Source organism: Physeter macrocephalus, chromosome 12 (genome assembly GCF_002837175.3).
Source record: "Physeter macrocephalus isolate SW-GA chromosome 12, ASM283717v5, whole genome shotgun sequence".
NCBI classification, from domain to species: domain Eukaryota; kingdom Metazoa; phylum Chordata; class Mammalia; order Artiodactyla; family Physeteridae; genus Physeter; species Physeter macrocephalus.
Genome location: NC_041225.1, coordinates 87,129,348 through 87,152,104, shown reverse-complemented (window position 1 = coordinate 87,152,104; position 22,757 = coordinate 87,129,348). Strand labels below are relative to the sequence as shown.

General features: G+C 34.1%; 1 protein-coding gene across 10 annotated transcripts in view; it reads left to right on the top strand.

Annotated features, from left to right (window-relative positions):
- The window catches only part of EXOC6B (exocyst complex component 6B), a 735,227-nt gene that overhangs the window by 255,968 nt on the left and 456,502 nt on the right, over positions 1–22,757 (top strand). For 9 of the 10 annotated variants that reach the window (XM_024133527.3, XM_055089241.1, XM_055089244.1 and 6 more), the window contains exon 7: positions 7,406–7,582. The exons of the other annotated variant lie outside the window; for it this stretch is intronic. In XM_024133527.3, coding sequence (XP_023989295.1) covers positions 7,406–7,582 — 177 coding nt within the window. The remainder of the gene's footprint in view (positions 1–7,405; positions 7,583–22,757) is intronic. 10 annotated transcript variants of the gene reach the window in all.

Below are 22,757 nucleotides of genomic sequence, written 5' to 3'. Positions count from 1 at the left end.
GCTTCCCTGGTGGCGCAGTGGTTGAGAATCTGCCTGCTGATGCAGGGGACACGGGTTCGTGACCCGGTCTGGGAAGATCCCACATGCCTCGGAGCGGCTGGGCCCGTGAGCCATGGCCGCTGAGCCTGCACGTCCAGAGCCTGTGCTCCGCAATGGGAGAGGCCACAACAGTGAGAGGCCCACGTACCACCAAAAAAAAAAAAAAAAAAAAAAAAAGTAATCATTACATATATACTTGACTCTGTAGTAAGATGGTTTGGTTACATGACATGATGATTAATATTGATTATTGCTTTTACTTAAAATACTTGGTTGGGAATATAATTTAAGAAGCAGTAGTGTAAGGGAGTCTACATTTTTAAATGATCTACATTTTTAACAGAAAGTAAGGGTATTACTAGAAATGTGGGTATAAAAATATTAACTCTACGGAGCAGGATTGGGGATGGAAAAAGGCATAAGGGGGAGTCTACTGTTTTTTATTACAATATTTTAAGTATTATTAGATTTTTTAAACCATGAAATTATATTCATTTTGCAGACATTTAAAATAAATTGGGAAAAGATAAATTGTACTGTAAAGTTGAGTTGGGGCGAATAATCATTTGAGGGAGTAGTTTTCTTCCTCTAATAAAATAATTAAGGATATCCACATAATTTTAGCTCTGGAATTAGTCTTTGCAGCAGTTATTAAATAGCAAAATATTAGAAGCAATATAAATGTCCTATAGTAGACTATATTCAAATAAACATCCATTCTTTGAAATGTAGTACAATTCAAATATTATTGTAAGTATTTTTATTTGTAGAGAAAGATACTTGCGAAATAATTTTGAGCAAAAAGCAGATTTAAAATCTTAAGTATGATACTTTTTGGCGTACCAGTATAAATGTATTAGCAATTATGCAGATAAATAGAAAATACAGATGAGCAAAAAGAGAAATCTTTATATATGTACAGAAAATAGGCTGGGTTGTAATTCATCAAGTAACTGATTATTACCGAATGGAGATTTTAGATTTTTTTTCCATTTTTTTCTTTATGTATTTTGTAATTTATTTTACAGTTAACTACAATTAACATTGTGCTTGTGGTGTATATATGTTGACGAAAGAAAAAGATAGTATTTAAAAAGAGCTGGGATTATCCTAATTCACAAGAGAATTCTTTTAACTTTTACTATTGCTTTATACAAATTGTAATACACTATATCTAGTACATCTTGTTGAAATGAATTTTGTTAGTGCAAAGACTTTTTCCCCTCTACGAAATATAGGTTTAAATATGAACTGTAGACTTTCAAACAGCTAAGGATCTCAGTTATAATGTTGAAGGAGATATAGTGAACACCTTTTTCCATTAAAAAAATTTTCTATGAATATCATAATCCTAGATTTCTCATTCTACTGATGGAAATTCTTTGGAACCTGATTAAATTGTATGAAAAACTGTTTATTTGTTTATCCCTCCTTTAAAATATTACACAAAATACACATATATAATGTATCTGTATACCCCTATGGACACTAATATGTAAATAACTTTTTGGATATGGTCTTGATATGTTCTATTTCCTTCATTTTAACTCACTATCCTTGTTTTGTTTTTATTTTGTTTGAACAAGATCTGATATTGGAGCTAGTCGCCAGAGAATACTAGTTGCCAGAGCTAGTACTAATAAACATGAAGAAACCTTTTTGAAATTACAGGTCTTGTAGTTCTTTTGATTGGTGAGAACTGAAGAGGGTAGCTTTGGAGTCTTTATATCTTGGTCTTGCCAGTTATTTTCATGGACATCCTTTGGGCTTCAGATATGGGGTCATAATCCTACTTCATTGTATTTTTGTATGGGATGTTATTTTAGCCTTGATTTCCCTGGAGAAACCTGAGAAGTTGGTGTTTGAGTGGCGTATACAAGCATAAGGGTCAGGAGGAGTGAAAAGAAAAATTGTAGAGTCAGTACAGTGGTACAATGTAGGGCAGTCTGGTTCCTTAATCCATGAAGAAGCTATATGGAACTCACCATGGGAGGGATGCAATGGGGAGCATTTATCTGTCAGCTCTTTGGTCAAGGTTTGCCTCACGTCTGGGTTGAGAATCATGAATGCTAAGTAGTTCTTTTGGGATTCCACACTGTGATGTCTGCAAAACCTCTGGGCAAGAAGCTAGAGGTGTGGTGTAAATGCTAGAGCTGGTTTCAGTTTACACTATATGAGACTTCCAAGGCTGCCCAGAACAGGTTGCTGATGTTCTATGTGGAATAAGAGCTGAGGCTGAGAGGATCTGAAGTGGAGCACAAGAGGTGTGCAGTACAGATATCTAATACTTGGCATGTAGCACAAATACAAAATTGAATGGCAATGTGAAGCAGTATTAGATGCCATTAATGATTATGTATCTAAGTACTGCTAGATCTTCAATGCTTCCAGAATAGACGGTGAAACAAGATTCCTATCTCATATTCAGAGGGAAGACAGGTGGAACTTAAATTTTTAGTGTCTTTTTTTTCTTTTGACTTATCTTTTAATTCAAGATAATTTACATGTATTATCTCATTTAATCCTTGTTGCAGTTCTGAAGTACTTTTTATTAACCTTGTTTTTTTTTTTTTTAATAGATGGGATGTTGCATTGAAAAGAACCTGCCCATGGTTATGGAATTAATATGTTGCAGAGCTTAGATTTAAAGACCCGTCTTACTCCAAGAAGGTTTTTTTTTTTCTTCTTCTTCTTCTTTTTTTCTTTTCTGGTATAGCACCCTGTAATTGAAGTCCATTTAGTTAATTATATCAGGTCTTGAACCTATAAGCCTACACCTCTCTCCCTTTTCAACCGGTTTCTGATTTTCAAGCTCAATTTAATGTATTCTTGTAGTCCACTAGAGGTCAGTATTGGGCTGATAAAGAAAGGAGCCTTTGGCTTTTGATTCACAGAATTTTAACTCTTTGAGTCTTATTGCTAGGAACCCTTGGAAGTTGTACTCACAACAAAATTTTATTTAATAGCATGTGTAATGACAGTTATAAAAGTTTTAGTAGCTACATTTTTAGGTGAATAGTTCCGGTTAGGTAATTCTTATGGGTCGCCCCCACCTCATCCCCATCCACCTTCTAATAGGTAGGAGAATATCCAAATCATGTCTTTTACAGATATCCCTCTCTTTTATTGGGCCAAATCTCATTCTTAAATAAGTTTCTTTTATCTTTTGCCTTTATATAGTAAACATTTATCTGAATTTACTGTGTATCTGAGCTTGAGGGATTCTAATAATGGTGAAGTATGTTTCCTGTCCTAAAGAAGAGAAGAGTTATACACTGAAGTGCCATACTGTTATTTTTTACTTGGATATCTGACAGGTTTATTGAACTCATCTTCTCTATCCTACCTTCAACTAATTATTTCCACAGTTCCTATTGTTTGGAGTGATCCCATCATCTAGTCATAAAGACCAGAATACTTGGAGTTATTTTTATTTCCTTCCCCTCTTCCATGTACTACATTTAAATCAGTAAATTCTGTTGCTTCTACTTTTTCTGTAGCTGCTGCTACCTTAATTCAAGTCCTCATCATTGTTATTTGGACTCTTTTCATGATCTATATTGGTTTTCCTGTTTCTATTTTTCATCTTCTCCTAGTTGACCATTCCTCCGCTCCTAGGGGATTTGCCTAAATTGTAAAGCTGATCCTGTTCTTCCCCTGCTCACATTCTTCTCTTGTTTCTCCATTGCCTACTAGCTAAACTTGAAACTGCTTTGTATGGCATCTTTAACTTTATCTCTTGTTAGTCCTTCATAACCTATGTTCTTATACAAAATTATTTATTCCTTGTGTGGATAATGTTATTTCACATGTGGTGGTCTTTTCTCATCCAGTTTCTTTCTTCTGGAATGATTACCCTTTCTATGTACTTCCCTTTGGAAAAACCATATTCATCTTTTAAGAGCACAGTTTGCTACCTCTTCCTCTGTGAAGTTCCTGACATCCCTACAAGCAGATATGATTACTTTCTCCTTTGTCTAATCACTGCACCTGTATTTATTTCTATCATTATACTCTTTGCACTGAATTTCAGCCGCTCAATTGCTTACCTATTTCGTACAATAGAATGATGTGAGGTTCAAGAGTCAGAGAATCCATCTTATTCTTTGTATACCCAAATTCTTTGTATACTCAGCGCAATATCTGGTGCCAAGTAGATATTCAATACACGTTTGACTGAAAGTAGGGATACAGAGAGAAAACACTGTGAGTTAGAACAGTGAGAGGAGGCTTCCTAAAGGAAGAATAATTTTACTTGGGTTTTGGAGGAAAGGTTGGATACAGGCAGGAAGAGGTCATCTAGAAGGGAAATGGCATAAGCAAAGTTACAGTAGTGGAAATGTTTTTAGTATATTATGAGGTAGATTCTGATCCAAGTAGAAGATTCACATTGGAGAGTCTTGGATAATACATTGGAAAATTAAGTTCAGCTTCCATTATTGTGGAGTCTTAGTGATAAGATTATGGAGTTTGAATTTGTACTTGTTCAAATTGTTTCCCCCAGTTTACCTCATGTTTAATTGGTGTGATGGATGATGTGGTTTAAGAAGAGCCTGGCCGCAATATGCATGGGAATTGTAATGAGAAGGTGATGAGTTCCATTTTAGGTATGTTGGAAGTGAAGTGATGGTAGAACACACAGTAATAATGCAAAACTAGAGATATGCTATTGGATCTTGGGAGAGTGGAAAGAGTGGTAGAAGAGTAGGGGCTGAGGAATAAACCTTGCTTAATTTCTGTATATTAGGAAACCAGAGAAGAACATATGTGAGGAATCTTGAGGAAGATGTGGGTAAATGTGTAAAGATTATTCACAAAGAGAATGAACAACCAAGAAAAAAAAAAGCCTAAATGCTTTCTAAAGTCTATTTGTGTGCTTGATACTCTTTTACCTCTACTCCAACCTGGGCAGCAGAAATCAGTAGCTGCTTCTTTGGCTCCAAGGTTGTCTTTGGAGGGACAGAATAAATGATCCTGGTGAGGTGGCTTAGCATGTTAGAAAAGAGCTCTGAAGAGCTTTTATTATTTTTTTTTAATGGACTTTAGAGTCACATGTTAATTTTAATATATATTGCATATATTTACATATTTATATCTACATTTACTCTTCTCCACTTCCTGCCAGTCCCATAATATACATTTTGAATAGATGGTAGTTTTCATTTGCTTCCTAATGGGTAATATCTGAGTATTTATTTCGTTGTTCTACCTGTTTTAGTATTTCCAACTTGGCCAGTTCTTTCTTGGCAGATCTGCCCTGACTGCTTATTTATAGACTGGAGAAGCCTTGATAATTTTGACAGAGACCCCAGGTTCTCATAGAGACTTGGAATAAAACTTGCCGTGCTCTCATTTCTAGCATAGGGTTTGCTATTTTAATTTGCTTATTTGGCCTAAACTGCTTTGCGCTCCATCAAATTGATTGGTAAACCAGACACACCTAAAAAGAACAAATCATAGATGATCTAAAATTACTTCCATAGGATACTTTCAGATTTTTATCATTTCAAGTATAAATGATAGTACTTAAGTGTGGCTCCTTTTGATTGCTTTTGGTACACTGATAGTATTTTAGTGATTGTGAAGGAAAAATATTTAACTTTGGATTCAATAAAATAAGACCAACTTATGAAAGCTTTTGGTTTTGCTGTACTGAAAGAGAGGATAAAGAGACAAGTGATTACTCTCTAGTTGAGAGCTTGCTTTTTTAAATATGAAAGCTTTAGATTTCTAGAGTCCTGGATCCCTTTTTGTGTGGTTTGCATTGGAAGTTAGTGGGGGAGAACTTCTTACTTTTGAGAGGAGTAGAAAGAATGTTCTATCTAATTTGGGGTCTCAAACACTTGGAGGATATGTATGTCTTGTGTACAAACATAAATGTACTTGGATACCTTCTCTCTCAGTTTTGTTACTGAAGCCATGTATTTTATGTAAGTCAAACCAAAATATCAACAAGTACTATGCAGAGAAACAAGTTAGTCCATTGATTCAAATCTCTGGAATGTAGATTCTTTTCATTTTCTTGGCAGAAACTAGCTCACATAGTTCAAGTTTTTCTCTGTCTTGTTATAATTGTCTCATTTAACCAGTACCTGGACTAACACCTTATACTGAATATTTATCTAGAATTCCTTAATCTCATTCAGAATATTTGGAGATTCTGATTTTTCTCCTGAACTAATTTCTACTTGTCACTGAGTAGAAATATCATGTATCGATTAAGCAATGTATATTCTGGGAGGTCACATTTCTTAAGCTTTGTATCTTCAGATGATACTAAGTATTAGTATTATTTCTTCTAAAAAGGAAAGTTCCACTGTGAAATACTTTTGGAATGTGCTGGGTTAAACCATATTAAAGAAGTTTCCTTAAAATAGGACTTCTCCCAGTTTTTATTCTGTTAATGTGCATCGTATATCTACAAGAAGGCTTGTATAACATGCAGTGTTTCCCGTTTATTTGACCACAGAACTCTTTTTTGGGGGGAAACATTTTCGTCATGCTTTGAGGGACTGTTGGTATAGTGGGAATATCACTGATATGGAATTTAGGAGATCACACTTTGGGCTTCTGATTTATCACTTACTAGCCTTGTAGCTTCAGACAAATCCTTTGTCTTCTAGCCTATTTCCTGAGTGGTGACTAAGGTCCCTTCCAGCTCTAATACTTTGGTTTAACTTCTTTTGTTGAGTCTGTATAGTCACACTTTCCACCTCTTTGGATCTATGGAAACCACACCATCATTTGAGTCTATTTTGTTAAGTTGAGGGAATTATACTTTTCTATAAAAGTTTAGAAAAAGAAATGCTTAAAACTCTGTTTTCCACAGACTAAGCTCATGAAATCCTGTTGAATTCGTTAGTTCAGATTACTCTATTAAGATATTTCATTCTTCTGATTAAAATTTATTGGTCTCTTGTATCCATATATGTGTTTCTAAGAGTCCCCTAAGCTTAAAGGCTCCTGTCCCTCTTCTCCCAACCACAGTGGTTCTAGTATAGCACTTATCTTTCAAGAGATAAATATTCAGTCATTTGCACTAATCTCTTGGCTACTTAGGTACAAATCAGTAGATTTCTTTTTTGTGATGACTTAGTGTTTGTATTTGAGAAGTCTCATGATAATATTGACTGATTATCTTTTTTTCTATGGAAACTGGGAAAACGAATAAAGATGGGTAGCTCCAGGGTTAAAAATCTATACATTAATATGTTTGGTTTTATTTCTGGCACTAAAACTTTATGTATTAAGGGATTTTGTTGTATTTTTTTTAAGATACCAATTAGTTCAAAATTAGAAGTTCTTTGAATACTTAATTAAGTTCTGTTTTTTTTTGTTTATTTGCGTGTATGTGTTTCTATCCTAGGCCCAACAACAAAGAAACCTGGATAACATCATCTTGCAACAACCCAGAATAGGTAGCAAGAAAAAACCTAAGAAAGATGCATATACAATTTTTGATACAGAGATAGGAAGCACTAGCCCCAAGTCTGAACAGGATTCAGGAATTCTGGATGTTGAAGATGAGGAAGATGATGAAGAGGTAACTAACATTTGAACCGGGGAAGTGAACCTGTTGTTACATTTCAATATGGTATGTTTGAGATGTGATGAAGAATTTATCCATATAACATAGCTTGTGTTATCTTCTGGATATTAAATATCATTTTAAATAAAAATGTCCCTGATTTAAGGAAACTGAAGATGTACTAAGATATCTTAGATTCTAATTCTTTAGACTTTAAATATACTCATCCTTTTTTTTTTTTTTTAAGTTTCAGGGTTTGTTGATTGTATACTGACTGGGTACTACATTAAGGGAAGAGTAGAGTTTACCTGACTTAGAGAAAGAGATCTGTTGATAGATGATCTCCACTGAAGTTGGAACAAAGTTACTTCAGACAAATAAAAGATGTTACTTTAAACAGTAGGAGTAAACAGAGATTTCTTAGGCTTGAGAAATGGTTCAGATTGAAATTGTAAAAAGGTTCCAGAAAGTTGAGAACACATTTCTGGAGGAAATAAATGTATGAGTGATTATAGGGTATCTGGGAATTTTGTGATATATCCCTAACCTCTTAGTTCTGTGACACTTTCAGGTAAAGAATAAGATTAAGTGGCTTAACTAGTACATTTTTTTATATCCTTCTTTGTTGTTGGAAATATATTTAATGTGTTTTTAAAAATAAAACTACTATGACATTTGAGATTTCCAGTTAAAACATTTTTGAACTACTTATCATTTGCATAAACTGGATCAGTTTTTTGTGAGTATAGTGGTTAGGCACATGAGCTTTGCAGACTTACAGACTGCATTCAGATATTGGTTTTGCCATTTTGTTTTATTTTACTGTAAAAATTGTCATTAATGATCATATTATTTACTTTTCAAATGCTCACTGACATGTGCAAGGAACCATTTACTCCTGTTCTCAGTAACCTGTTTTATCTTTAAGTATTTGTCTCCTTTTCATTGTTTCATTTCTCCAGATAAAACTGGGTTCAGTGTTTCTTCTCCATCATTGTTCTTTGTTATGCCCTTACTAACCTTCTTACTCTCCTCTCCATGCCAAAACCACAGCCCCAAACTTTTCACTGTCTAACTTTGTAATCTTAGGGTAATCTTGATCCCCTGAATATTTTTTAGCATTCTCTCTTGCCTGGAATGACTGGTATGGTTGGATATGTATCCACCCTGGAGATCAGATTGTCAGGGATTAGACCCATCACAGATGACAAATTACAGTAATAGTACAATAAAACATCAGGATCAAGATAAGTCCAGTTAACATTTTAAACTTACATTTTGGTTGCCCATTAAGGAAATTAAATTCTATCAGGCACTATGGCTTAAGGAAACAGAAGTTAAACATTGTCTGTGCCCCTGGATAATACACACCCCAAAGAGATGGTTATGCGATAAGATGAAAGCATGAAACGTACACAGTTCTCATATATTAGTGAGAACCTTCTGGATATGAGCTATCCAGAACCTTCTGGATATCATTAGCTCACTGAAGATCCTGGGCAAGTCCTTTTTAATTTTTGTGCCATATTTCTTCATTGTTTTGTCTTCTGAGGTCCAAAGAGGATAAAGAAAGTACGACTAGTAAAACGTGTTGATATCCCTCATAAAGGAAATATTGTAAGAATGTACTTGGAAGTTAACATTTTAAAATGGTTCTGTATCCCAAATCAAACAGAATTCGTATTAGAGATTTGCTGATTGAGCTCTTACAACAAGAATTCAGCACTTTGCTGTCTTCTAATGGCATCCTATCTTAAAAAAAAAAATCCTACCTTATATTTATTTACTTCTCAGTTTGAATCTTCTTCAAGTGCACATTCTTAATCTCAAACCTCATGTAGAGAATTATTTATTTAGATGTCTCCAAACTGGTTTCTTGGCATAGTTCTTGCATGGTGTGAATAAATTCTTCAGATAAGGTCTTCCGTGACCCACTGTGACGTTCTGACCTTCATTCTTGTCATTCTTCAACAGACCTCATTGAGAGTAGCGTAAATAGTTTTTGAAATATTTTGACTTTTAAACTGTGCCATAGAATCTAGTAGTTCTTAATCTATTTGGAGGTCATTATATTCCTGTGAGAGTTTGATAAAAAAAAAATATGGAGCCTTTACCCAGTAAAATCTATGTATATTCACTCACAAAAAGCTCTGCATGAAATTTCAGGGAATTTGTGAAACTCATGTTGCCCTTAGGACCTGAGTTAAGAACGATGTTGTAGAGAAAGTGCTTCTTGAACTTAAATGTGCATAGGAATCACCTTGGAATCATATTTAAATGCAGATTCTGATTCTGCAGGTTGGGGGGTGAATCTGAGAATCTACATTTTTAACAAGCTCCCAAGGTAAGGATGGTGCTTCTGGACCCTGGGCACACTTTGAGTTGCAAGGCTATAGTGGACCATGAGGAAGCATTTTTAGTACATAAAGCAAACAAACTCATGAATGTTTAGGTGTCCTATTGCTTTTTCATTAATATGTCCTAACATTTTTCCAGCAATGAATACAGTACTTGAAGAGAAAGTTATATTTTTGTCTTCTAAAATCTGTTGCTTGTAATAGATTACCTGCATTATTTTTAATGAAATTTTATGATTCTGATTTAATATACTTAAGTTTAGGTGTTTTTTTCATTCTCCGAAGAACTTTTTGCCCTTTCCTGTGCTTTTAATGGAAGTGTACTTAATACATTCTTTGAGCCAAGTGACATTTGTACATTATTTACTATGTTTTTAGTTTGATAATACTTAATAGTAGGCATAGAATGAGATGGGTAAGGAAAACCAAACACCTAGAAAATAGCTTTGCACATAGTAAACAGTTAGTATATTGTTAAACTGAAATAAAGTTTGTGCCAGAGATGGGAAAAACTTGATAGCCTGGGGAACTGAAGATGGAGTCATAGAAGTGAATTGTCATCTTGGATAAAAAGCTGACTACATGAGCTGACTGACAGTCAGTCTCTTGATTGCCGAGAAGTGTTGCAGGAAAACTATTCCCCTGTAAATTCTCTTCCTATTGTATTTTATTTTTGTCTAAACTAATGAAAGGGTTGCCTTAGTTAAGTTTTTTTTAACTTGTCTTATATTAGAGTTGAACTATATAAACTACTGATATTTGACCATTTTTGATCAACAGCTTAATTCGATTGGTTTTCAGTGGAAATATGTATGATTTGGGGAATTTAAAAAAATTATATAAGTTTCAAGTGTACAACATTATAATTTGAGATCTGTATATACTACAAAGTGATTACGTACCAAATGGTCACATCTGTCACCATACAATGGACCCCCTTAATGCCTTGCACCCATCCCCCAGCCCCCTTCCCCTCTGTTAACCACCAATCTGTTCCCTGTAACTGTTTGTTTTTGTTTTATTTATTTGTTTTGTTTTGTTTTAGATTCCACATATGAATGAAATCATACAGTATTTGTCTTTTTACTTCTGACTTATTTCACTTAGCATAACACTCTCAGTTCCATCCATATCATCCCAGATGGCAAGATTTCATTCTTTTTATATAGCTGCATAGTATCATTGTAGGTATATCTGTATCTCTAGATCTGTATCTATACCTTTATCTATACCTATATGCCACATCTTTTTTATCCATTCTTCCATTGATGGACACTTAGTTTTTTTCCCTGTCTTGGCTATTATAAATAATGTTCAAGTGAACATAGGGGTACATATATCTTTTTGAATTAGTGTTTTCATATTCTTTGTATATATACCCAGAAGTGGAATAGCTGGATAATATGGTAGTTCTATTCTTAACTTTTTGAGGAATCTCTGTACTGTTTTCCATAGTGGCTACACCAATTTACAATCCCACCAACAGTATGTGAGGGTTCCCTTTTCTCCATATCCTCTCCAACACTTGTTATTTCTTAACTTTTTGTTAAAGCCTTTCTAACAGGTGTGAGGTGGTTACACCTCTTATTATGGTTTTCATTTGCATTTCTCTAGTAATTAGTGATCTTGAACATCTTTTTATGTGATTTTTGGCCATCTGTATGTCTTCTTTAGTAAATTGTCTATTCAGATCATTTTCCCATTTTTTAATAGGGCTGTTTGTTTTTTTGTTGTTGAGCTGTATGAGTTCTCTATGTATTTTAGATATTAACCCCTTATTGGATATACGATTTGCAAATATCTTCTCCCATTCAGTAGGTTGCCTTTTTGTTTTAATGATGATTTCCTTTGCTGTGCAGAAGCTTTTTAGTTTGATATAGTCCCATTTGTTTATTTTTGCTTTTGTTTCCCTTGCCTTTGGAGTCAGATCCAAAAAACATCACTAAATAGAAGTCAGTGAGATTACCACCTATGTTTTCTTCCAGGAATTTTATGGTTTCAAGTCTTATATTCAAGTCTTTAAACCATTTTGAGCTGATTTTTGTGCATGGTATAAGATAATGGTTCAGTTTCATTCTTTGGTCTGTAGCTGTCCAGTTTTCCCAATACCACTTATTGAAGAGGCTGTCCTTTCTCCATTGTATGTACTTTGCTCCTTCATCATAAATTAATTGTCCACATATGTATGGATTTTTTTCTGGGCTCTTAATTATGTTCCATTGATCTGTGTGTCTGCTTTTGGGCCAGTACCATTCTGTTTTGATTACTGTATCTGTGTAGTATAGTTTGAAATCAGGATCATGATATCTCTGGCTTTGTTGTTTTTCAAGATTGTTTGGGCTATTTGGGATCTTTTGTGGTTCCATACAAATTTTAGAATTATTTGTTCTAGTTCTGTAAAATATTCCATTGGAATTTTGATAGGGATTGCATTGAATCTGTAGATTGTTTGGGGTATTATGAACATTTTAACAATATTAACTCTTCTAATCCATGAGCGTGGAATGTTTTTTCACTTATTTGTGTCTTCTTTAATTTCTTTCAACAGTCTTAGAGTTTTCAGTGTATAGGCCTTTTACCTCCTTGATTAAATTTATTCCTAGGTATTTTATTCTTTTTGATGTAATTGTAAATTGGATTGTTTTCTTAATTTCTCTTTCTGATATTTCAGTACTAGTGTTCAAGAAATGTCATAGATTTCTGCATACTGATTTTGTATCCTGGAACTTTGCTGAATTCATTGATTAGTTCTAATGTTTTTTTGGTGGAGTCTTTAGGGGTTTCTATATATAGTATCATGTCATCTGCAAACAGTAACAGTCTTCTTCTTTTTTTTTTTTTCTAATTTGGATGCCTTTTATTTCTTTTCCTTGCCTAATTGCTGTGGCTATGGCTTTGAATACTTTTTTGAGTATAAGTGGTGAGAGTGGGCATCCTTGTTTTATTTCTGATCTTAGAGGGAAAGCTTTCAGCTTTTCACTGTTGACTGTGGTGTTAGCTGTGGGTCTGTCATATATCACCTTTATTATGTTGAAGTATATTCCCTCTGTACCCACTTTGAGAGTTTTTATCGTAAGTGAATCTTGAATTTTAAAAGCTTTTTCTGCATTTACTGAAATAGTCATATGATTTTTATCCTTCATTTTGTTAATGTGGTATATCACATCAGTTGATTTGTGGATGTTGAACTATCCTTGATCCCTGGAGTAAATCCCACTTGATTGTGGTGTATAATTCTTTTAATGTATTGTCGAATTCAGTTGCTAATATGTTGTTGATGTTTTTACCTCTATGTCCATGAGAGATATTGGCCTGTAGTTTTCTTTTTGGTGTTGTCCTTGTCTAGTTTTGGAATCAGGGTAATGCTGGCCTCCTAAAAAGTGTTTGGAAGCATTCCCTCCTATTCATTTTTTTGGGGGAGTTTGAGAAGGATTGGTATTAAATCTTTTTTGAATATTTGGGATGATTCACTGGTGAAGCCATTGGGTCTAGGCCTTTTGTTTGCTGGGAGGTTTTTGATTACTGATTCAATCTCCTTCCTAGTAATCAGTCTATTTAACATTTCTATTTTCTCATGATTTAATCTTGGTAGACTGTATGTTTTTAGGGATTTATCTGTTTCTTTTAGGTTGTCCAATTTGTTGGCATATTATTGTTCATAGTATTCTCTTATCATCCTTTGTATTTTTGTGGTATCAGTTTTAACTTCTCTTTCATTTCCGATTTTATTTGAGCCCTCTCACTTTTTTTCTTGCTTAGTCTAAAAGCTTGTCAATTTTGTTTATCTTGTTAAAGAACCAGCTCTTAGTTTCATTGATCTTTTCTATTGTCTTTTTAGTCTCTATTTCATTTATTTCTGCACTGATCTTATTATTTTCTTCCTTCTACTAACTTTGGGCTTTGTTTGTTCTTCTTTTTTTAGTTCCTTAAAGTGTAAAGTTAGATTTCTCTTGTTTCTTGAAGTAGTCCTGTGTTGCTGTTGACTTCCTTCTAAGAACTACATTTGCTGCACCCCACAGATTTTAGTATGTAATATTTCTGTTTTCACTTGTCTCTACATATTTTATGATTTCATTTTTGATTTCGTCAGTGACCCACTGGTTGTTTAGTAGCATGTTGTTTAATTTCCACATTTTTGTGGGGTGTTTTTTTTTTTTTTTTCAGTTTTCCTCTTGTAATTGATTTCTATTTTCATAGCTTTGTGGCCAGAAAAGATGCTTCATATGATTTTGGTCATCTTAAATTTATTGAGACTTGAATTTTGGCCTAACAAGTGATTTATCCTGGAGAATGTTCCATGTGTACTTGAGAAGAATGTGTATTCTGTTGCTTTTAGATGGAGTATTCTGTATAAATCTATTAATTCCATCAGATCTAATATGTCATTTAAGGCTGATGTTTTCTTACTGATTTTCTGTCTGGATGGTGTATCTATTGCTATAAGTGGGGTGTCAGTGTCCCCTACTATTATTGTATTGCTATTAATTTTCCCTTTAAGTTCGTTAATATTTGCTTTATATATTTTGGTACTCCTATGTTGGGTGCATACATATTTTAAGTGTTGTTTCCATAGTGTAGTGGTTATCACATTTGCCTCGCACATATTTATAAACGTTATATCTTCTTGCTGTATTAACCCCCTTATTGTTATGTAGTGCCTCTGTTTGTTTTTTATTACAGTCTTTGTTTTAGAGTCCATTTTGTCTCATATGAGTATAGCTATACCAGCTTTCTTTTCATTTCCATTTGCATGGAATGTGTTTTTCCATCCTTTTACATCCAGTCTGTTTATGTCCTTACTTATGAATTGAGTCTTTTGTAGGCAGCATATAGATGGGTCTTGTTTTTTATTTTTGGTCTTTAATCCATTCAGCCACTCTGTCTTTTGATTGGAGAATTTAGTCCATTTATGTTTAAAGTGATTATTGATAGGTATGTACTTATTGCCATTCTGTGATTTGTTTTCTAGCTATTTCTATAGTTTCTCTGTTTCTTTTTCTCTCTTCCCTTGTGGTTTGATGATTTTCTTTAGTGCTTTGTTTAGATTCCTTTCTCATTTTCATTTGTGTATTTACTATAAGTTTTTTCTTTGTAGTTATCAGGTTCACATGTATCATCCCATGTATATAACAGTCTATTTTAAGTTGATAGCAACTTAAATTTGAGCACATTCCACAATTCTACATTTTTTACTATCCCACTACATTTTATGTTTTTGATGTCACATTTAACATCTTTTTATTTTATGTTCCCTTAGCAAATTATTGTATTTTTAGCTAATTTTATTTCCTTTGTCTTTTAAACTTCATGGTAGCATTATAAGTGATTGATCTGCTTCCTTCTTATTTACCTTTTCCTGTGAGATTTTAATTTTCTTATGTTTTCTCCTTATTAATTAGTGCCATTTTTTTTCAACTTAGGGAATTCCCTGTAACATTTCTTATAAGTCAGTCCACTTTAGTGGTGATAAACTTCTTTAACTTTTGCATATTTGGAAAACTCTTTATCTCTCCTTTAATTCTGAATGATAACCTTGTTGGGTAGAGAATTATTGGTTGGAAAATTTTTCCTTTCAGTAATTTGAATATGTCATGCCATTCACTTATGGCCTGCAAAGTTTCTTCTGAGAAATCTGCTGAAAGCCTTATGAGGTTTTCTTTCTATGTAATAAGTTGCTTTTCTCTTATTGCTGTTAAGATTCTCTCTTAGTCCTTACTTTTACCATTTTAATTATAATGTGTCTTGGTGTGGTTCTCTTTGGTTTTGCCTTACTTGGAACTCTTTTGGACCTGGATGTCTGCTTCCTTCCCCAGATTAGGGAAGTTTTCAGCTATTACTTTTTCAAATAATTTTTCTGACCGTTTCTCTTCTTTTTGCCTTCTGGGACTTCTATAATGTGAATGTTATTCTGCTTGATGTTGTCTCAGAGGTCCCTTAGGTATATTCACTTTTAAAAATATTTTTTTCTTTTTGCTGCTCTTTCTAGGTGATTTCCATGCTTTTCTTCCAGCTCATTGATTCATTCTTCTTCATCCAATCTGCTGTTGAACCCCTCAAGTGTATATTTCAGTTGAGTTATAACTGCTGTTTGGTACTTTCTTATATTTTCTATCTTCTTATTAAGGATATCACTGTGTTCATTCATTCCTCTCCTGAGTTTGGTGAGTATGTTTATAACCATTACTTTAAACTGTTTTTCCGGTTGGTTGTTTATCTCCATTTCATTAAGGTCTTTTTCTGGGCATCTTTTATTTTTTGGTTTGGAATATGTTCCTTTGTCTCCTCATTTTGCCTGGCTCTCTGTGTTTGTCTATATGTATTAGGTGAAACCGCTGTCTCTCTCAGTCTTAAAGGAGTGTTCTTGTATAAGGTATGATCCTTGTGGCCCGGAAGCACAGTCTTCCCTGGCCACCAGAGCCAGGTGCTCAAGGGTTGTCCCTCATGTGGGCTGCACCTGCCCTCCAGCTGTGGTGGGACTTCAGCTGCTTCGTGGGGAGGATGGGGAGTGGTGCACTTGGCCGGCCTGGTTTTGATGTTGGAAATCTGTTTTGAATCTTTATGTCATACTGTGGTATATGCAGATGTTATTGCTTTTCTCTAAATGTCTAGACAGAACTTAAAAAATATTTTTAGAAGTAGTGAACATTTTAGCTTGAGAATATATTAGATTTATCCAAAATATTATTATTATTTTTTTATTATTATTATTATTTTTTGTGGTATGCGGGCCTCCCTCTGTTGTGGCCTCTCCCGTTGCGGAGCACAGGCTCCGGACGCGCAGGCCCAGCGGCCATGGCTCACGGGCCCAGCCGCTCCGCGGCATGTGGGATCCTCCCAGACCGGGACACGAACCCGGTTCCCCTGCATCGGCAGGCGGACGCGCAACCACTGCGCCACCAGGGAAGCCCCAAAATATTATTTTTGAAATATTGGAAGATATAGTACAAAGAACCACTTAAGGTGATATATTATTTGTGAGAAAGGGGACAATAATACCTACTAAGGGTAGGGTCGTTGTGAGGATTGACTGAAGTAATTTATATGATGCTTCTGTCATAGTGCTTGGCACATACAATGCTACCAGTATATAATAGTTACTATTATGGCATTCTGACTGTGTGCTTTTTTTGGAATAAAGGTGAAATATATCTTGATGTAGTTTTTGATGATGTATATTTACATGGAGTGGTGAATACAATCTACTGTAAACAAAAAATCTACTGAAATAAAGCAGTATTGAGTAAGAAATAGCTTGAAGAAGCAGGACCTATGATTTCTTCTTTGTTTCTGGGTTACTTCAGAGCTTCTGTATTCTTAGAACGCTTCATTGGTGTCATATTTCTGGCACATATCTCTCTTAATTTGTTTTCATACTGTTAGTGAGCAGTGGTCACTATGTTATCCACAAAACTCTTAATAGAGTATGGATCAAATAAATGTTTGTCGAACAAATGATCCATGTCAGGTTTAACTCTTAAGATTTTGGTGTCTTTTTTGAAATATGTAATTAACACGATGGAAGTGCTAATTTAAATACAAATGTCATGTGTTTAATATAAAGCCTTCTGAGATGTCTTTTTGATTATGGTACTTTACTAATTTTGAGGTAACATGTTGTATTTGTTTGCTAGAGCTGCCATACCAGAATACCACAGGTTGCATGGCTTAAACAACAGAAATTTATTTTCTCATAGGTCTGGAGGGTGATACTCTCAAGATCAAATTGCCAGCAGGGTTGGTTTATCCTCAGGCCTTTCCTCTTGGCTTGCAAATGGCTACCTTCTTGCTGTGTCCTCACATGGCTTTTTCTCTGCTTGCACGCCCCAGGTGTATCTTCCTCTTCTTATAGGGACATCAGTCCTATTGTATTAGGGTCCCACCCTTATGACTTTATGTTACTTTAATTACCTCCTTAAAGGCCCTATTTTCAAATGCAGTCACTATGGGGGTTAGGGCTTCAATATATGAATTTTGGGGGAGGCACAATTCAGTCCATAACAAGGTGATTGTAAAAAAACACAAGATTTGTCTGTAAAAAGTGTAAGTTCTGTCAGCTTTTGTGCTGTTGGAGGAAGTCCTATAATTTCTCTAAGCATCTCTTTTCTCACCTATAAAGTAGTGACAATAATTAATTAATGTCAAATTGCTTATGTAAAATTGTGGTTATGATATTTGATCCAAATTTCAAATTGTTTATTGCAGAACTTTCTATTGACGAGAAGGTAACAAGTTGAGGGTTATTTCTCAGCAAGTTAAAGTGAAATAAAAGATGCTGTTAGGACTTTAGAGTTTAAATTAGAGGTTGTATATTGGCAGCCCATGGGCCAGAAACAGCTTACAGAATGGTTGTTGGCTTGTACAGTGCTTAAAAGTTTTAAAATTAGTTTCAAACTTTTAAAAGTTAGTTGAATTCACATAAAAAAAATCTATATTTCCAACCTAGTCTCTTTCTAAGCATGGTAGTAATATACTAGCCCTGAGCTTCAAGGTTGCTACAAAGAATATGGTTTTTCCACTAAGCCACAATCCCGGTTGTGTCCGCATATTGGATATTGCCATTTATTATCATATTTGTGCAGTTGTTGAGGGAAATATTACTTTTACTGAGTGTGTATTAAAAAATGGCAAAATGGAAGATACACTGGCAGGGCCACATGTTTGGAAAAAAAGATGAGAATATACTCCATTGTAAATATAAGTAGTAGTCGTAGATATTTCATATACAAAGTATGTCTGTTAAAAGAATACAGTTTAACATGCTGCCCTGCTGTGCTGGTTCCCTGTACCCACTGACCCCTGTCTCCTTTGAGTTTTCCATTTCTATTCTTGATGAAAGCTGGTCTATTAAGGATAAATGTAGTCAAATGAAAAGTAGGTACCTATATTTATAACCAAATGGCAATAAAGACAATTGACAAAATTGAATGAAAACATTATGACATGCTTAGATATTCTGTTTTGCTTTTCTTATTCCTATTTTTTTGATCTTTTGGGTCTGTCCATTGGCAAAAATTTATTATGGCTCTCATTGATTTAAGATCTTTAAAATTTTTTCATTTTCTGATAGTGTAAAGTTCTTGTTTTGAAATTATTTGCCTTAATTATAAAAGTCTACTTGCCTTTTCAGGTCTTCTGGAATATCTCCTTTATGTGCTCATTGCTTGTTCAACTACCACCTTCACTCTGTGCTAAGTTGCTAATAACCCCAAGTAGGGAATGTACTCCCCCCCAACTCCTTGTCTAAAATACCAAATTCTACTTTTCCCTGAGGACTAGGTCAATCTCACCTCTTCTGTAACATCCTCTTCTTACTTATTTATAAGAATTTTAAATTACAGTATAAGTGACATATAACATTATATTAGTTTTGGGTGTACAATGTAATGATTTGATATTTTTGTGTATTGCAAAATGATCACCACAGTAAGTCTGGTTAATCTATCACCATACATAGTTGCAATTTTTTTTTTTTTTTGGTGATGAGAACTTTTAAGATCTACTCTCTTAACAACTTTCAAGTATATAATACATTATTATTAAAAAATACATTATTATTAACTATAGTTGCCATGCTGTACATTACATGCCATGACATTTATTTTATAATTGGAAATCTGTACCTTTTGACCCCTTTCACTCATCTTGCCCATCCCCAACTCCCACCTCTAGAGTAATATCCTCTCTTAAAAAGCTTTTTTAAAAGAAATTTTAAATCTTTAGAAAACTTACTAGAGTGGTAAGATAAACATACATATACCTTCACTTAAATACTTATAAAATTTGGAGATTTTTCTCTCAAAAAATTGATTTTGAAAGTCAATTTTATTCTCCACCCTCTCCCACTGCCCCAGCTAAAGTTGAATCATTTGAAAGAAAGTGGCATATTTCATCCATCATATTTGAACTCTCAATACAAAAACTTCTAGTTTTCTGAGAATGACATCCTTCCACATAACCACAATACAATGGTCATGCTCAGGAATTTTAATTTTGATACAATACTACCTCTTAATATATAATTTGTATACAAATTTCCCCAGTTGTCCCCATAATGTCCTTTACAGCAGTTTTTTTTCTTTCATTTTTTCCTGCAACCACATGTAGACAAGTATCACACATTGCATTTAATTTTTATGTCTGTTTATTCTCCCTTAGTAGCCCTTTATTTGGGTACATCTGGTACGTCCTCATGATTAGATTCAGTTAATCATTTTTGTCAGGAATATAGCAAAAGTAGTACTATGTTCTTTTCAGTGCATCATATCAGGATGTACACAATTGGTTAAGGTGGTGTCTACCAGATTTCTCCACTGTAAAGGTGCCTTTCCTCCTTTGTAATTAATAAGTGATCTATGGAGTGATACTTTTAGATCATGCAGCTATCCTGTTCCCTGTTTTTCACCTGTTGGTTTAGAATTCATTGATGGTTTTTTTCCTGAATCATGTGTTACTGTGGTGATTATAAAATAGTGATTTTTCTATCTTTATCATTTCATTCACATTGATTAGTTGACATTATTCTATAAAGAACTTTACTTTTCTCCCTTTCTTTTTTTTGTGTGTCAGTGTTGTCACATATATTCTTTTTTATATACAAGGGTTATAGTCCATTTTTGTCTTTCATTTTGATTCTTCAGTTGTTCCAAATCTGGCTAGTGGGAGTCTCATCCATTGTCTTCATCAATTATTGAGCACTTCCTTTTTTTTCTGGCACAAGATATTCTTGGTCTACTCCAGGTTTTGCCCCAGCCCCCAGTATTAGCTATTTTGTCAAAGAGTTCTTGTTCCTTTTACTGGACAGTGATATTTAGAAACTGAGATGTGGGCATTAGGTATGCTCCTTTTGTGGACAGAGTTAAGAAATACACATGCTATACCAACATAGGCATTTTTATAAATTGTGAGTTAAACCTGATGCTTCTAATTTAAACCTGATATCATAGTTCTTCCTCTTCTTCTATTCCATATTTGTGTCTCTGAGAATTCTGGTTCCCAGAGTATTAATATATTTACTCATTTGCCTAATCATATAGCACAAAATAGTTTCAGAATTTCTATGCATGTGTCACTAAAAGCAGTAAACTTATTAAGTCCAAGATTTCTTTGCAGTTCTTCTCATTTTACAATGCAGTGGAGCTATATAGTTCAGAGTATTTTGTTCAGATGTTTCTTGGCTATTCTATTTTCTTGTGTGTGATTGTTACCAAATTTATATATTCTTAGGTTCATTTGTTTCTTTTTGTGTTATTTTTGGGGTTCCCCATCCTTATTAATTTAATTTTTTTGACTATGTAAAATATGAACATGGTTCAAAAGGCAGAATTATGTAAGAAGATGTGTTAAGTGAAATCCCATTTTCCTCTTTATCGCTCCCTTCCTGATCCTACACACCCTTTGTAAGTAATCAGTATTTTGAGTTTGTGTGTGTTTGTGGTGTGTGTACTTACCCTTTCTCATACCTTACACAACATTAATAGCATCATACATATATATTTTTTGTACTTTGTTTTTTCACTTGAAAATATATCCTGAAAAATAGTAATTTTCATATCAGTTCATAGAAATCATTCTCATTCTATTTTTATTGCCAAATTATACTCTATTATTTGAATGAACCATAGTTTATTCAGCCAATTTCTTATATGTAGGCATTTAATGATTTCCAATCTTTTCCTATGAAAGTATAGTGTCTCTACTACATAGCTATTTGAATTAGCTTAACAAAATACTGACAAAATCAAGTACTGGCAGGGTGCCGAACAACTTAAATATTGCTGTGAAAATGCAAAATGGTACAGTCAGTTTGGAAAACAGCCTGTTAGTGTATTATAAAGGTGAATATACACTTACCATATGACCCCAGCAGTCTCACTCCTAGGAATTTACCCATTATATTCACACAATAACCTCTACCTGAATGTTTATGGCAACTTTATTCATACATTGCCAGAAAGTAGAAGCAACCCAAGTGTCCTCCAATGAGTGGAGGGATAAATGAACCGTGGTATATCCATAATTAGAGTATCACTCTGAAATAAAAAGAAGTGAACTATAGATACATGAAACAACGTAAATGAATCTCAAATGCATTATGCTAAATGAAAGAAGCAAGATTCAAAGGCTACATTGGTATGAGTCTATTTATATGACATTCTTGAAAAGGCAAAACTCTAGGGACATAAAATGGATCAGTGTTTGTCAAGGGCTGAGCATTAGGGAACAATTTGACTACAAAGGGGCAGGAGGGAAATTTTGGGGGTGGTGGAACCCTTTTTGAAAATCTAGATTGTGATAGTGATTACAAGACTATATGGATTTTTTTAGAACATACAGAGTTGTTCACTAGAAAGGTTGGATTTTACTGTATGTAAAACACCTTAAAACTTAAAAAAAGTTTCATAATAAACCCCCAGACCTGAGAATTGTTTTCCATATAGTTGGAGATGTTTCTTCAGGGTAGGTTTCTAGATTGTTGATTCAAGGGGTAAATGCATATGTAGTTTTGTTAGATAATGTCAATTTCTGCTCCATAGAGGTTGTAACATTTTCTGTACCTCCCCCCTACCAGCAATGTATGAGGTGCCTATTTTCTTGTAGCTTCCTTAAGAGATCATTTTGTTAAGTTATTGAATTTTTCCAGTTGCATAAATGAGAAATGGTATAGTTTGAGTTTGCATTCCTTTTACTGTGGGTGAAATGTAGTATCTGATAAGTTTGAGGGCTATTTGTATCTTTTTTCCCCAATAAACTATCTGCTCATGTTTTTTGCCCATTTTTTTCTCATGATTTTGGGTTATTTTCCCTTCAGTTTTTATGATTTCATTATATATTAG